The sequence below is a fragment of the Bombus huntii genome, chromosome 6, assembly GCF_024542735.1.
Source record: "Bombus huntii isolate Logan2020A chromosome 6, iyBomHunt1.1, whole genome shotgun sequence".
Lineage (NCBI taxonomy): Eukaryota > Metazoa > Arthropoda > Insecta > Hymenoptera > Apidae > Bombus > Bombus huntii.
In genome coordinates this window covers 9,312,558-9,328,753 of record NC_066243.1, presented here as the reverse complement: position 1 = coordinate 9,328,753, position 16,196 = coordinate 9,312,558, and the positions used below count along the sequence as shown (strand labels likewise).

Below are 16,196 nucleotides of genomic sequence, written 5' to 3'. Positions count from 1 at the left end.
AGCTGGATCAACGTGACCAAGATGTCGAAAATGAGCATTGGGCGTGGCGAACGGCGATGAGTTACGACTCACCCTTTGTCTCAACCTGCTCTCTCCTGGTAATTACGATCATTTCCATTTTTCCCCGTGTTTCACTGGTTCGGTCAAGACCACGAGCCCCTCGACGGGGTGCCCGCCTTCTTCTCCACCCCTCTGAGACACTCGACTGACGTCTACGATTTTCTGAGTTACGTATGCAAATACAGGTTTTGCTTTAACCTTAACGAATATACACCACTGACCATAAATGTTATAATAAAATACTCGTCGATGTTTGACAGACCAATCTTAAGACAAATAAACTGCTTTCTGCTGTTTCTATTTTCCAGTTGTTTCACGGTAAACAGACTTCTATGCATTTGCCGGAAATTTGAAGTTGCAAAAAATGCATAGAACCGAATGAAGATATAGGAAATTATCTGACATTTTTTCATCTTTCAATATTTGTTAAAATGCTTGAAGCTAGTCTACTCTGTACCTCTTAAAGGTATACACGTTGTTGCAAAATACCAACGAAATATATTTAATCGAACGAAGGAAAACAAGAACAAGAATAGGTAGGAAATTTTAATTAAGCAGGACAGTATAGGGAATCAATGAAATACGTGTGATATTCTATTATTTATCCAGTTCCCCTGCAATATCCCATGAGACACGTTATTATAGTGGTTTCATAAGGATGATCTAATCGGAAGATCTTCGAGGATCGTCTAGTAAACGGTACGATGTGCTGAGGGGGAAGAGGATGGAAAAGGAAAAAACAAAATATGACAAGGGAAAACGTATACCTACACCTACACACTGGGTCCATGGCGAAGGGTCAAGGGATAGCCGAGGGAAGTTGCATCTGCTGCTCACTGGGGGGTGGACGATCATTTTTTAGGGGTAAGACCGCTATCGTGGGGGTAAGTCGCCTAACGAATCGTTTTTGTTCGCGGCCCGGACAAACATCGACACACAAATAAAACTAAAACGGACAACAGACGCCGCGACGAGTCCCACCCCTCGCATTTACCTCGTATTGTGCGCCGCTGTATTTTCATCAGAAACACCGTAGTTACTAATGTATTTATTAATCGATCGATCGCTTCGGCTAATAGAAATTTATTGCTTCTACGCCCGCCAATTATCCGATTGTCCGTCGTTGTCTCCTGTTCGTTCGTTAAGGGGCGTCGTCAAATATTTTTACCAAGAAAAATTGGAAAATTATTGAATTCGAGAAATGGGTGTGACTATGGCACGAGCATAAGTATAATTGTTACACGATGACTATTATTCGATGTTTAATATCTCGACAGGAATTTAACTTCGTATCGTGTAACTCTGATGCAAAATGAAATAAATTTCCTTTTGCTCGATCATCTTCGCAAGCATACGAATTTGCATAAAGGATCGGACGTTGCGAATAATTCTAAACTTTTCCAAATTTCCCAACCTGTCCCAAATTTTATAAAGCGTAATTTCGTGTGTCTTCCCTTAGATTTGAACGATTCGATTCTTTGTGGACCGATACGCGTCGTAAACCGTCGTCGACGACTAGTGACACGCGAAAGAGAAAAACGAAAGGAAAGATCGCGTTCGCGAAAGAGCGTAGCTGTAAATTCTCTCGTAAAATTATGCCGCGCGACGCGGCCAACTATAAATATTAATGCTTCCCAAAAACGGTTTTCCTCTTCGCCTTCTTTTTTTTTCCACCTTCTCGTTCTGTCTCGTTCCCTGTCCCGGCGTTCTCGAGGACGCGGACCGTAAATCAAGTCGCTAGAAGGAGGTTGTCAGCGAAAAATACGGCGGATAAAGGCTGCTGGGGGTAAGAGTTTGTTTTAGATGCCAGAATCTCTTTCGCCTCTCGAGAAACATTGCTCTAGCCGGCGACAACTTCCTTCGAACGTTGTGCCCCTCTATGGGGGCTCTTCGCCATTTCGTTTCCCTCTTCGTTACGATTTTTCACAAAATTCTGCCAGTCGATTCTTCTGAAACGACTGGTACCTCGGAACCTCTAACGTTAAACTATATTTCGCACTCCTATGTCCTTTCAAACGGTTTTACTCCAGCAAAATGATTCAAATTTTACTAATAGCGATCAATCAGGAGCGTGTAATAGATAACAGAAGAGTAGAAACTTCAAAAATTGCCCCCAGAAGGCGGAGAAATCGTTGACAAATGTTTCCTCCCAGGACCATTTTCTCTTTTCTGTTCCTGGAAAATGAAAGGAAATATTTCATTGTTCCTGACGTTGGGCGCTCGCAGACTGGTCGTTCGGATTCTCTCCATCTTCACGGTTATTCAGCTAGGAATGACTAGCACGGTCTGTGCGGATGGGAGCAGAGAGAAATAAATAAATTTTATTATCATATTCCAAGTATTTTTCATTTTCATAGAGGCCAGGTTTGGTGAATTGTTCGACTGGTTACAGCCAGTTCCCTAATATTTTTTTCGGCGATCCTCCTCTGAGATTACCTATCGAACCATATCTGCTCTTGCATCGCTCGTAGAAATCTTATCTTGCAGCCACTTCGAGCCGCCCACGACTCTGTCATCCTTTGCGCCGGAATTCCGCTTTGATCCCGACTTCCATCGTGTTCCAAACGTGTCCTAGTTACATGTTTCTCATAATTGCGTGTCGTTCCTTCGCTTTGCTTCGTTTCGTGGCGCGATACGTCTCGAAGCAACGAAGGTGCAGCAGAGCTAAGTTAATGCAACAGTTCTATTTTTAATAATTTATTGTTAGAACCATAAAACTTATGGTTTTCAATAGGGAAATTCGTTTACGAAGCGACGAAACTTAGAAAAAATAAATAAAAGGATTGCAACCGAAGTTAACATTTAGATTTGTTGGTGTCTACAGGTGTTACAATTCCTTTTGAAGTTAGAGCAGTTAAGCTTAACGGAACGTTGAATGCATATTTTATAATATGTAACACTTTGTACAACGTTTACTACTTTTCCAGTGATTTTTACTACTTTTTCAGTAATTCATCGTTATATAAATACCCAGATTATACAAGACCATTGCTCTGATCATCAGATGTACGTTAAATCCTTATTACTAAGAAATACGAAGAAAAATTCAAGACATAATTTTCTTTTGGGAATTACAAGGGATCGCACAAGATGACATAGAAGTATTAGTAAACGAATACTATTTAAAAATTCACAATTTACACGTCTTGCACGGAATCTAAGAATTTCAAAAATAACGTTATCCTATCGTTAGAAATTTATTTCTGTAGAAATTTTTTTAACAAAGAATTTATCAAGATAGATACGATATCCGTGGCATGAACTTTTCACCATTTTGCGTCTGAAACATTACAGGTCACCAAAATAGAAGGAATGTAAAGAAGTTGCTACGTTAAAGAATAGGACAGACTATTGTGACAGACCGACAGACATCGTCATGTCTCTAATGACTTCGAGACAATATCTAGCAGTCGGATCGGTTTATCTTTCCTTTCTTGTCTTTCCATCTAACCGCGGCATCTACAAGCTTTTGCGTGTCGGTCGTCTTTGATCCCGATTCGGGAAAATGTCATTCCGCTACGATTCTAACAAAACTTTAATGGCGCATAAATCACGTGATCGTTTTTAATGATGCGTATTTTCGCGCGAAAACACGATGGTTATCCGTGTTTTCACGTATACACGCATCGAGAATCAGTTAGGTTGATCAGATTTCTCCTAAACTTGTTTTACCTGTTCCACATGGCGAGAATTCCTTTTGCGTTATTCGATTTGGAAGAGTCGATTGAAAAATAAAACGAAATAGATTATTGGTAATTGCTGGTACATAATGAACAAATAATTAAAAGTATTTTAGAATAAATCTCAAAAGCAAAAATCGAGGTATAAATAATGAATCATTTGCAGCCAAATTAAGGATCATACATTTTATTACATTAATAGTCAAGGGACCGTAAAGGGAGGATAACAATAAATTATACTTCAAGAACTAAAGCTTTCTACGTGAAACAATCACCGTGATATTAAAAACTATATTGCGCCAATTTTTTTTTTTTAATATTTATTAAAATTACAATCAATTCTGGCGTTGAGAATTTTCAGTAATTTTTCTGGCGTGGCGCAGTAACATGGCTAATTATTTATAATAAGTTAATACTTATTATAGATAAGTATAATTTGTATGTAAGTATTGTAAATAAATAAATGTTACTTAATTTAAATAACTAGTTAAATCTATCGTTTAGGTGTAGCGGGTAATGCTTCTTCAGCCTGCGGATCTGGTCCGTCGTATCAAGTAGTTCAGTGATTAGGGGGTTTCGGTGTTCGTTGACTCTTTTGCTATATCTGTCGCTATATTATGTCGCCAATTTTATTAAAGAAATATAATGGTATCCCGCTGGGGATAGCCATCCACATTTTATTTTATTAAAATTAATTAAGCTAGAAAAATTTACCGAATGTTCGGCTGAAAAAATTGTAAAGTACAAATTAAATAATAAAAAAATATACACGTATACAATGAGAAACGAAGAACACGGGGGAAAATGAAGAAATGAACTCGGCAACTTTCCATCCGCACTAGCCATGACGCGAGCGGAACGTAACGATCCGCTCACGATCTCGCAATTAACGATTAATTAAATGTAATGACTACACCGTGAGCGTGACTGATGAACGAACGAAACAATGTCTGGCCTTGTTGATGGCCCTCGCGAACGAACGAACGATCGCGTAGGTGCGTACGTCGTGTTCGCGTTTCGCGACCCTGTAACCGCACTCCCGTGATGAAAGTTCTATCGTGGGCCCTTAGATTGATGGTCCGTTCACGAATGTACTCGGCAATGCGGATCGTTGAGTTACATCCGCGTGTGATCGTTAATAATCCCCGTGGAATCATTTGGCTCTTGAAAAATCGAAAGAAATTCGTCCATCTTTTAACTATCACAGAAAAATATTTTATTCCATGCGAACCTATATTTCTGACAGAAAAATGTATATTTATACATAAAATATTTATAGAAATTTGGAATATTTAATTTATTAGTTAAAAAAACACCATACAACCGAAATGCAGAACGAAAGGGAAACTAGAAGAAAATTTGTAGATCTTCTAACATTTATAGAGTAACATTTTATTTCATGTAACGCCATATCCAATTTGTGAATTAAGAGAATGTGGTTCTTAAATACAAAGCATTTTAAACGATTCCAATAATGAAACGAATGACGTCATCCGGCATAAATGACACGCTTCGTTCGTGACTTCTAATAAAAATGATCCCTGAACTGGGTCCAGAATGCACGGACCAAGTTACTCGTGTTCGTGGCGCACTCCGATCGTCCGGTAACACAAGAGGATCGATGTGTGCGCCGGAGGAACGGGTCGTGCTGTTAGTAAGCGACAGAAGGTGGATGGAAAGCATCATTCAGATGTACCTCCTAAGTGCACGAAGGAGCCACGAGTCCGGCTTTATGATAGTTATTAATATCAAATAGTCAGCCACCGTGCCCATTATGGACATAATGGGACGCCATTTTTTGCCGCGACAATGAGGCACCCCGTTAAACACTCGATGTGTTTGCATTATTCACGCGGATGATTAAGCTCCGTTAATATATCCAATGGCAGTGAACGCCACGAAACAAGAAGATACGTGGAACGCGAAACAGAACTGATTTTTATCCAATAAGGATTTTCAAATTATTAGAAGAATTATTATTAATTACTGAAAATTCTCAACGCGAGAATTGATTGTAATTTCAACAAATAAATAAAAAAAAAATTATTAGAAGATATTTAAGTGCAAGTATTTTTGACATTGTAAAGGGAGAAATTGTCCCTATTGTAATATATTCTGTCCTTACTGCTACAATAATTTCTAGTATTGTTAGGTATTTCTAGTATTGTTTAGTATTACTAGGCTTGTTAAGGTACGTACCCTAAATGGCCTGGGAAACCAGATAAAGAAGTTTTTGTATTACGGAAACAGGTAGTAGAGGAACAATGGTGGTAGGTTTAACACTATTCGTATTGTCCCCGAAACAATGCTGTAGACATAAACGCTGATGTACCAGGAGGAGCATAAAACAGATATTGCCAATAAATGACAATACTATGGAATTATTATATTATATTATTATACTAAAAATAAATCTTCTAAATCTTCTAAATTAGCAGAACCTGGCAATAAACTTTTGTGTACTAGTCGTTAACTTACTTCCTAGTTCGTTTGTTTTCAGTCTATGATAATTAGGCGAACAGAAGCGTCAACAGAGAGACAAACTGAACAGAATGTTTGTGTTTCTGATTTGTAGACTTTGTCCAAGAACAATGATGAAAACAGTATTTGATCATGCAATGGTTAGTTTAACCCAAGTTAAATGCTCTCCTGATCCGTTGACTTATATTATGCCAGCTATTAAAGATTCGAAACCTTACCCTACGATAGATAAATATGCCCAATGGATTTTCAGGATTAGCATTATTAGTTTTGACCGTTCGGAAAATTGCTACAAATTAGGACCTTTAATCTGAATCCTAAGTAGGTAGTTGTACATAATAATGGTTGTAAATAATACTTATTTCCAAAGTAACCTGTTCCTTGAAGTTTCTACAGTTCTCTTAGTTTTATTATGATTAAGTACCCATCAATTATATTCAACGAAGAACTTCGTCATACTTGATTTTTCCGATTTTACCAAATCGATTCGCTTGGAAAGAGATATTAAAGAAGGAGAATGTCGGATAAAATAGAAGGAATGTGAAGAGTAGCTGAAAGAATTTCGACGCTGAAATATCGAAGTATTTAATTATAAGGCTCGAACACGCGAGCTTCCGCGTCCCAACTCGCGAGGATATTACGCGATACCCGGAAGCGCGAAGAAAAGCTGGAAACACCGGTGCGTCTGGTGTAATTAATCGACGTTGCAAATAAGTAAAGTCGGTTAATTGGATAAACGAACGAAGGAGGATGGAGCGTCGCGCGATTACGCGTGCATACAATTTTCGAGATGGAGGTTAAACGTTGAACGAGAAGATTTCCTTCTCGTCTCTCCGTGATAATTTATAAACGAGTGGTTCGCGTGACTCGTCTCCTTCCTGGCCGGCTTGATATTTTTCCACTAATCATGCAGATACGCAAACTCGCACGAATGCGCGCCTCGCTCCGCAATTAGAATCGAGCTTCGCTCCTGCCCTTCGAGGGTGAAAAAACTGGCTGAATTACCGATCGAACAGACATATGACAAGGTTTGGGAAATATTGTGATACGCGTTAACAAATAGCTTCAAAAAGAAGCAATAGGATTACAGATTATGCTTGCCGGATAGTCGATTCCAGACTATCCGTGTCGTAATCTAAAGATTAAGATTATACGAGCCAACAATGTTTCACTAAAAGATCTGTTTAAGAATCATGACACTCGAAAATGCTAGAAAATTCACAAAATATTGTCCATTCAAGTTGTCTTTCATAGTCAGAGACCTTTCTTCAAATAACAAGTGCATCACGATCGAAATAAACGAAATTGGAGTAAGGGGCGATTTATGAAAAATCGCGTATTAAGAAATAGCCAGTATCGAAACTACGAAACTTTGCAAATACTAAAAAATTAATAAAATGAAAGTCTCTAACAACCATCGTATTAAAACTCCCACGCCCAACTCCTGAAACTCCTTCGTCCAAAATCGCAAGACTCCCAGCGACCCAAAATATCCGTAACCATTCGAAAAACCTCTGAAACGTGTTCCACGCGGAAGATCATCGAGCGTCGAGGTCGCGACGTCCCTGATGTCATCCTCCCACGATAGGCGTGCTCAAGAAGGCGGAGTTCCGACATGCGCTTTGCCGTGTTTCCCGCCCATGGAAACCGGCTGGTTCGGTGAGAGGCCAAAGTGAAGCAGCAGGCCTCCAATTGCCAGTGATGCGATCGTCGCCAATGGAACGCTGGTATCCACCAGAGAACGTCCGCCACTGGCGGAGCTTGTGCTTGCATCCACCGTATATCGGGTGGCTTTCAGTGGGGGTAGGGGGTGTTTCCAACGAGCAGGCATCCGAGGATACACGAACTCTACCGTGCGGTCGTTTCCAAGTACTGAAGCGAGAACGAAGCCAAAGAGAAAAAGAGACGGTAACGGCGAGCAGGACGATGAAGAGAGAAGAAGGGAAGGACGGGACAAGGAGAGAGGGCAAGTTCGTAAATGCCGAAATCGGCCGAGCTGCTCCTCGGCGGGAGCCCAGTGCCGACTCTCAGTCCCGCTGTGAACGCAGCAAGGAACGCAACGGATGTTTTACCCTCTATGTTTGGACGCGTTTTGAAGACGTACACGCGAATCGTGTTGTTAGTCAGAGTTACCGTGCACTCGTCCTCCTCCGTGGTAGTCTAAAGATGCATGAAAATACGCTCGGTGTTGGTCGAAGAACCACTTCGACGTGAGTGAAACGGAGTAAGACTGTCATACGCGTAAACTCGTGTTTGTCCCTGCAAACGCGTGAGACGGAACCGTCTCACGGAGAGTTCGCAGAGTGTTCGCACGGTCGCGATTACAAAGCGTGGAAAGAGGGAGAACGTGTACGAAGACTTTGGAACTGACATAATTGGCGATTAAATGCAGTGAGTCAGCCAAACGACGAAAATTTAGGAAATAGAAACGACAGACGGATGAAAGAAGAGAAGAAACAGTGAACTGAAGTGAAGTTGCATAGACAGTGTACTTTACAGTGATTCCCAAGTGTATGATTTAAAATAATAAACCTATTCTTCGAGGAACGTTTTAAAACGTATTTGTCCGTGAAAAAGAGACAAGAAATTGGTGTAGAGGCATGAGCTGGTATCTGAACTGATCGACACCGCAACTGCAACCGTCTCGTCCATCACGATGATGAACGCTTTCCTGGATGGCGTGTCCTCGCATCCACACCATCTGGCCAATCTGGGCATCAAGCTATCACCCAGTGGTGGTGATGCCACGGACGCTGGTACAGGTGTGCAGCCGGCACCAGGTGAAGCTCCGTCTCAGCAACACCATCACTTTCACCCCCAAGGCTATCCCCCTCATCATCCCCATCCGGCATCGCACATGGCACCGCACATGGGACACCACATGAGCCATCATCCTGGATACGCGGCACGTGATTTTCTCCTCCGCCGCGAGCACGAATTCAACGCGACCGCGAATCCGACCACGCCGGAAAGTGGTCTAGGATTGTTCACACCGTTACATCACGACGGGACAGCCGCAACGATGCAGCAGTTTCCTCATCATCCGAGCCAACATCCCCTGGCAGCGAGTCACTATCCAGGACACTATCCCCAAGATTCGAGACTACCGCCTCATCATCAGTATTTAAGTGCTCCTCATCTGACGCCAGCGTCGATCCATCATCAACAACATCCAGCCGTCAGCCATCCAAGCCATCATCCTCACGGTGCCTTTTTAAGGTATATGAGAAGCAACGGAAGCGGCGGTGGCGGAACCAGTGGGGTTGCAGGCGGCCAACGGCAAGAAATGTCATGTATGTGGATAGATCAAGATGCGCCCGGACCCGGAAGGAAGTTGTGCGGTAAACTCTTCAACTCCCTCCACGATATCGTGACGCACCTCACGGTGGAACACGTGGGCGGTCCCGAGTGCACCACGCACGCGTGCTTCTGGCAGGGATGTTCGCGTAACGGCAGGGCCTTCAAGGCAAAGTACAAACTTGTTAACCACATAAGGGTTCACACCGGTGAGAAACCCTTCCCTTGCCCGTTTCCCGGCTGCGGAAAGGTCTTTGCCAGGTCTGAGAATCTTAAAATTCATAAGAGGACGCACACCGGTAAGTGATGTACATATTATATACCTCCCCTTAGGACTATAGATGTCTCTTCATCCTTCACAAGTACGTTTGCACTTGTTGCTTGTTAGTTTAAAACGAAACCTATAATTTTTAGGTCTTTAGACAGATTCCTTCCTAACTGTGTTTCGAATATTTCAAAGAAATACCTCCAATTCCTTGTAGAAGCGTTATCATCCGATACAAATCAATCGCGATACCAATCCTCTCGTAACATCCTGAAATTCTACCGAAGCTAAATGATCGTGGAAAATCGCGACAAATTACGCGCCATGAATCGTAGCCGGATATTGGCTAGTTAGAAGGAATCGAAACGGTGGGAAGCTAATTAATTCGGGAACGATCGCCTACACCGCGTGCAAGAGAAAACGGAAGGGGCACCGAACAAAGAAAGGCAATGAAGTCGATGGAAATCGGTCGATTTCCAGCTACAAAAGGGTTAAACGCCAGAGACGTATAAATAAACGGCCGAAGCAGTTACTATCGCCTTCCCCTCCACCTTCCCCTATCTCGGCTCATTTTGGTCCAGCCTTCGCTTCATCCATGAAACGCCCCCGGCGCCTCGAGTCGTTTCAATATAATCAACCGGCTGTTTACGATGACAAGAATTTTTCGGGGCGCAATTAAGAAATTACCGGGCCATATATCGTAGCGTTTTATGCCCGCGTCCCTGGACAATGTATTTACATATGGTTATATACACACACGAAACGAAACCACCAGCCTGTCCCATTGGCTCAGGGCCCGACGGATAGACGCCAGGCGTCCAGCCAGCCACACGGATCTTTCTCTCACGACCGGCTGCTGTTACGAGATTCCTTTCTGGACAGTCACTACTAATTTCACCTTGTAGTTTTATTGTCCGTCCGTCCGTTACCACGACGACCGTGTCTGCGTGCTGGAGCAACGTCCTTTCGTTTTTATCCCTTCGTTTTTCATTTCAATTTATCTCTCTGGAGGAGAATACGCTCGTCTCGCGGACGATCCGCTCCGCGATTCGGTTTCTCGAAACGCCTCGTGAAACCACGGGGACGCGTAAATCCATTAGCGAGTGCATCTGCCGCTAGACGGACGTCGTTACTTGATTATACTTCGATATAGTAATCGAGGGGAGATTTTCTCTTCTTCGTTCTTGCGTAGAATGATTAGCGTCGGATTTGTTGTTTTTCATTCGAGAAGGTTTAGAAGCATTTTAGATTTTTTTGGCAGAGGGGTTAATGCGATTGATGTAGTGAAATTAATGTAGGGAAATTATAGTTGGAAGGTTACATGGTTAGAAGCGCGGGCTCTTTAATGATCAACGCCGCGAGCGAGAATTCAATTAAGGGTCTCGGGAACGTAATATTGTATCGCTTCTGATCGCATATTTTAGCGTACCAACGCTTCCCCAGTATTTCCGTTCGCACGGATTTCACGCCAGCAGCGTCTGTCCGCCCCCGTGTATCGCACAGTGCGCTTCTGTTTCTACCTCGAATCGAGCTATCTGTCGCCGTCGCCTGTCAATCGTACGTGACTCGCGCGAGCTAAATCTCCTTCGACAATTGCCAGACGAAATCAGGTGTGTCTCGTATGATTTTCCCTAATACATCAACCATCTTTAACGGATTATAACACTATATGCATTATACACTATTATGTAACGTACATATAATGCGTTAGACTACATATTATCACGCTATACACCGTTTCGTAATTGAAGAGCAAAAGCAAACAGACCAAATGTTATCTGACTCGAAGGAAAGAAGACATTCTTATATCGATTTTGATTAAGAACAGTAATGCCATTGTTGTGAGTATAAGACGAAGATTCATACACTAGGTTCTTAGTCTTCCTTCTTTTTTTTATTCTCGATCCGGAGGATGGAAATTTGAAAATCCTTGTCAGGCTTTTGCACAGACTGGAGAGGTAGGCTGACTGTGAAGAAAGAAATCAATTAAAATTCATTTAGTTGGCGCGTTGGTGAACGAGCGTGGTCCTCCTGCGAGCCCTTTCGAAATAAATTGGCATTTTCAAAAAACTTTCCACGCACGGCTTCACGCTTTGTTTCCAGGCGTTCCCCGTTTCACGCGCGTGTACGCTCACGATGCCCCTTTATTGCCCTCGCCCTCCACCCTTCTTTCATCGTTCTGTGCCGCGACCGGCGCACAAAAGCGACTCGACGCTGGAATTCTTTGTTTTTTATCGTGGAAACACCTCGGACAAATATTTTGGCTCGCGCGAATTCACCGGTGTTACGCAACAATCTCCGTGAACGGGCACCGATGTTATCCGCCCATTTTACGTAGAACACAGAGGTTCCTGTATTTATACAAACTTGAAATATACAAAACTAAAGAAAATATATAAAATATACAAAACTGCTCGTTACAATATTTAGAATGTGAAATAAATTCGCAACTTGTGCCTGTAAAACTATTCTACGCAAATATCCGCAATCTATAAATAATTTCCAAAAAAGAAAAAATCCCGGTGGATTATTTTACGGTAGAAGTTCTTAAACCATTCTCAAAGAAGCTTTCCGGTGAAAAAGTATCCGCGCTCACAAGTTTCTACAAGACTTTAATCCGCAAACAACCGTTTCCAAACACTTCCTCGCCGTTCCTTTCCCTCTTTAACTTAAACATCTAAGCTCTCCTAAGATTCGATTTAAAAGTATAGGAATATGCAAATTCAGTAATAGATATAACACAAGAATTAACAACCACCAAAACCCACTAGTTACCCAATTACTTGACACGACAGATCAGATCCGCAGGTTAAAGCAACATTACCCTGTAGATTTAAACAGATTCAGCTAGAACCAAACCGTCGGGCGGGCGTTAAAAACCGTCGGGCATAAGGAATGCTCCTATTAATTCGCAGATGTGACCCGTTGGAACGGTGTCAGCCATTAGGCACAAATTGATATGCATTATAAAGAGACTATCCTCGTCGACAATGAAGGATGAGACGAGAAAAGTAGACAGAGATAGGAGGACAAAAAAGAAGAAAAGATAGAAAGAAGAATAGCGTTGTAGCGCGTCGAGTCTCGTATATGCGTGTTACGAGTCGCGACGATTGGTCGGATCGACAATGGTTTCCCCCTAGGACGAAGCGCCATTGGTCAGGATTTTCGGGGGGTTAGAGACGCGTTGAATAAGGGGATGATACAGGATGAGTCGTCGCCGGGGGTTGTTGTGGAATAAGCGTTAAGTAGGGACGAGCATGTCGAAGATAGAAAAAGGGGGACTGGTCCGAGTAAATGGCTTCGCCGCGCCGACGAAACGGAACGATTGAAAATTTTCCCCCGTCCTCGTAGACGAGGTCGACACGCTCGTTTGCATGGGAAGAAATTTCGCTAAGTTGATTGTCTCCGCTCTTCTCGCTATTTTGTAAATAATCCGTGAATCGTCTTGTTGAAAGTACTGAAAGAGGGAGGATCGAACCGACCAAGATTGATTTGGACTGTTGCATGATTTCTACGAACGATCAGAAGCATCGTTATATTCGTGGAAGTTACGAAATCAGGAAGAATCCTGTTATCTAAATGTAAGTGAAATCATTACCACCTAATGACAAAATCCGCAATCACTTAGTTGCCAACCCAATGCAAGGGAAAACTCAGGAAGGTCGCGTGGAATTTTTAATTCGAGAAAACAACGACAATCGGGAAGGTATTTTACAAAAAATACTAGGAATATGGCAGGAAGAATTATATAAAGAGAAATACGTATAGAAAAATAGATAAGAAATCTTCAAAGGGATCCAGATAGATATCGAGACTTACGCGAATAAGAAAAACGAGTATTGCAAAAATTGAAAAATTAACCAGTGTAAGAACATGAAATTTGTTTTTCTTTTTTATTTGGAAGTAGTTTAAAATCTTTTCTCATTGAGAATTATAAGTAAATTATTATATAAGTACTATAATGCGAATAACAAATGATTATCGCATGTTTGGTTCTAGCTGAATCTAATGTTTAAATCTAGAGGGTAATGTCTTTTTAGCCTGCGGATCTGATCCGTCGTGTCAAGCAATTGAGTAACTAGCGGGTTTTGGTGTTTATTAATTCTTATGTTACATCTATGATAACATGAAATGACACGGAAGAATGAACGACCTCGAAGGTTAGAACGTGGGGGGACACGAAAGAATAGGAAGCGGAAGGAGTCTCGGAGAAAAGAACGAGGAAACGATGCCAGAAAGCGGGAGGACGATATTCGTGGCGGCTGAGCGGCGCTCTCAGGAAATCGACGACGATCGACGACACTGTAAAGCTCCGTTCCACGGGGAACATTGTAAGTCTCTGGTAACTAATGGCGGCGGCCGGTAAGATCGGTATCGGAGATGCATGATCGGATTTATGCGAGGCCAATATGGAAAGCCGTGCCGGCTATTGTGATAAGGCGGCGTGACGTCGACAGGAACACGCTAAACCGACCCTCTTCCTCCCCTCTCTTCGATTAGAATCGGGATTCCAGAGGCGCATACAAATTATTTTATCGATATCGATACATATTCGCCAGGGATACATCTACCGGCGCGACAGCTTTGAATTATGAATATTAACGTGGCACGGTCTTACTTGCAATTTCGAAAAGACAATTAATTACGATGCAAGTGGCTTGTTTAATGGGGCGAAAGAAAATTCCATGAATTCTCTGGTGATCTTTCGATGGAAATCGATCGAGACACGGTACGCAAAAGGATGGCACGTTTTATGCTTCGGAGGCGAGTGGTTTTCGAACGATGACAAGGCGCGATCTGTCGAGGCGAGACGGGGAAAGCGCATCGACCGCGCGAGATTATCGTAACGGCGACTCATCGAAATCTTTCCGCGTGAAAGATCGATCTTGGAAAGAGCACGTTTCGATACTCGATCCTCGGCTCGTTCGATTCGAAGATGAAACGCGCGTGGAAGGGCACCGACGGCCACGCGAACGAATAATCCTGGCGATCGCTAGCAACGACGACGGTGATCGATAATCGGCTGCGTTTAACGTCGTTCGGCGTTAACTGCTACGATTTCGAAACACCCTGTCAGCGTTCGTTGCCGATCCTTTCAATTACCCGTTTCGTAAATCAGTGTCGTGAAAGAGAGATCTAAATCGAAGGTAAATTGTCCGGCTTATCTTGATTTGCATATCGACCGATCGGGAATTTCTTTAATGTTGAAAGCACCACCTCGACGATTTTACAATCGACAATTTGACAAGGTGTTTATAAATGTAACCGTGGCTTAAGGATTCGACGAGAAGGCGAGCACTTGCTTATCTTTGACATGATATATTTTCATTATAAAGTTAACCTGAGATAAATCGAGCGCGATTAAATTGATTTTTCAAGCCTAATGTGAAATAATAAAATTGTCACGTTCGAACAAAAATCTCTATCAAAGTTGCGGATAAATCAAACATAGTCAGCTTAATTACAACAATGTATTATGATCCGGTTAGCTCGATATCTGGAAGCTAATACGCAATAAAACTGGCGTTGTCAAACGCCGTACAACTACTTAGTTACCTGACCGGCTCTCTATTCTTTCTTCTTTCAAATTTTTTAATTTCTGACTTATAACTTAGAACGCCTATACTTTCTAATGGAAAATTGAGAAACGCAGTCTGCTGATTATTAATTTACAAATCTCGATGCAAATCACGTGCCATCAATACCAAAGCGTCCGGAAACCTATGAACGTCGTATCGTATAATACGTGTCAAAGTATTTTTCCACAGGACGTCCAAGAGATATGACACTCGACGTGAATCGTCAAGACGTCTGACGGTGGAGGCTGAGGATAAGCTCGCGGGTCGATAAGGGCGAGACAGTGTTTCGCGCGTGCACAGCTCGAAAAGCTTACCACCAATAAAAAACCAGCCCTCAGGTTCCCTGTTTCTACCGCGTGGCTTTTGTTGTTCAACCGCCTACGCCTTCATCGATCGGTACCCGACACCGGTCGTTCGCTCATCTTTGACAGCGCGGAACGCAAAACGAGAGATACAGCCTGCCGGAAATGCGCTCTGTCGGCCCGTTGTTGCTGCGAAAACGTGTATCTTTAGAAACGCGACGGCGTTCCTGCGAGACCATCGATATAGAATCGCGATAACGATTCCGGTCTTCTTGTCCGCCTCGATTCGTCCGCGCAACGCTTATGAAAGGGAGAATTATATGCTGTTGGAAATAATTACAGGTTCGTTAGGAGGATGACGTTATCGTTGAGTATCTAGGATTCTGAAAAGCGTCGGTTACGATATTTAGAACGTAGGTTCGCTTGAAATTGAGTTATTTCCATATGTCTTACGTCGAGTACCGTAGCGAATATTAGTTGCTTAAAATGTGTTTTCTATCTAGCGGCAATTTCTCATGCTATCGATGTGTTC

General features: G+C 42.5%; 1 protein-coding gene and 1 long non-coding RNA gene across 2 annotated transcripts in view; one reads left to right on the top strand and one right to left on the bottom strand.

The window, feature by feature from the left end:
- Positions 1-16,196, bottom strand: part of LOC126866352 (uncharacterized) — a 112,578-nt gene that overhangs the window by 24,031 nt on the left and 72,351 nt on the right. The gene's annotated exons all lie outside the window — the stretch shown is intronic.
- Positions 7,988-16,196, top strand: part of LOC126866336 (zinc finger protein ZIC 4-like) — a 37,993-nt gene continuing 29,784 nt past the window's right edge. Inside the window, exon 1 of the mRNA XM_050619797.1 lies at positions 7,988-9,817. Coding sequence (XP_050475754.1) covers positions 8,878-9,817 — 940 coding nt within the window. The 5' untranslated portion in view covers positions 7,988-8,877. The remainder of the gene's footprint in view (positions 9,818-16,196) is intronic.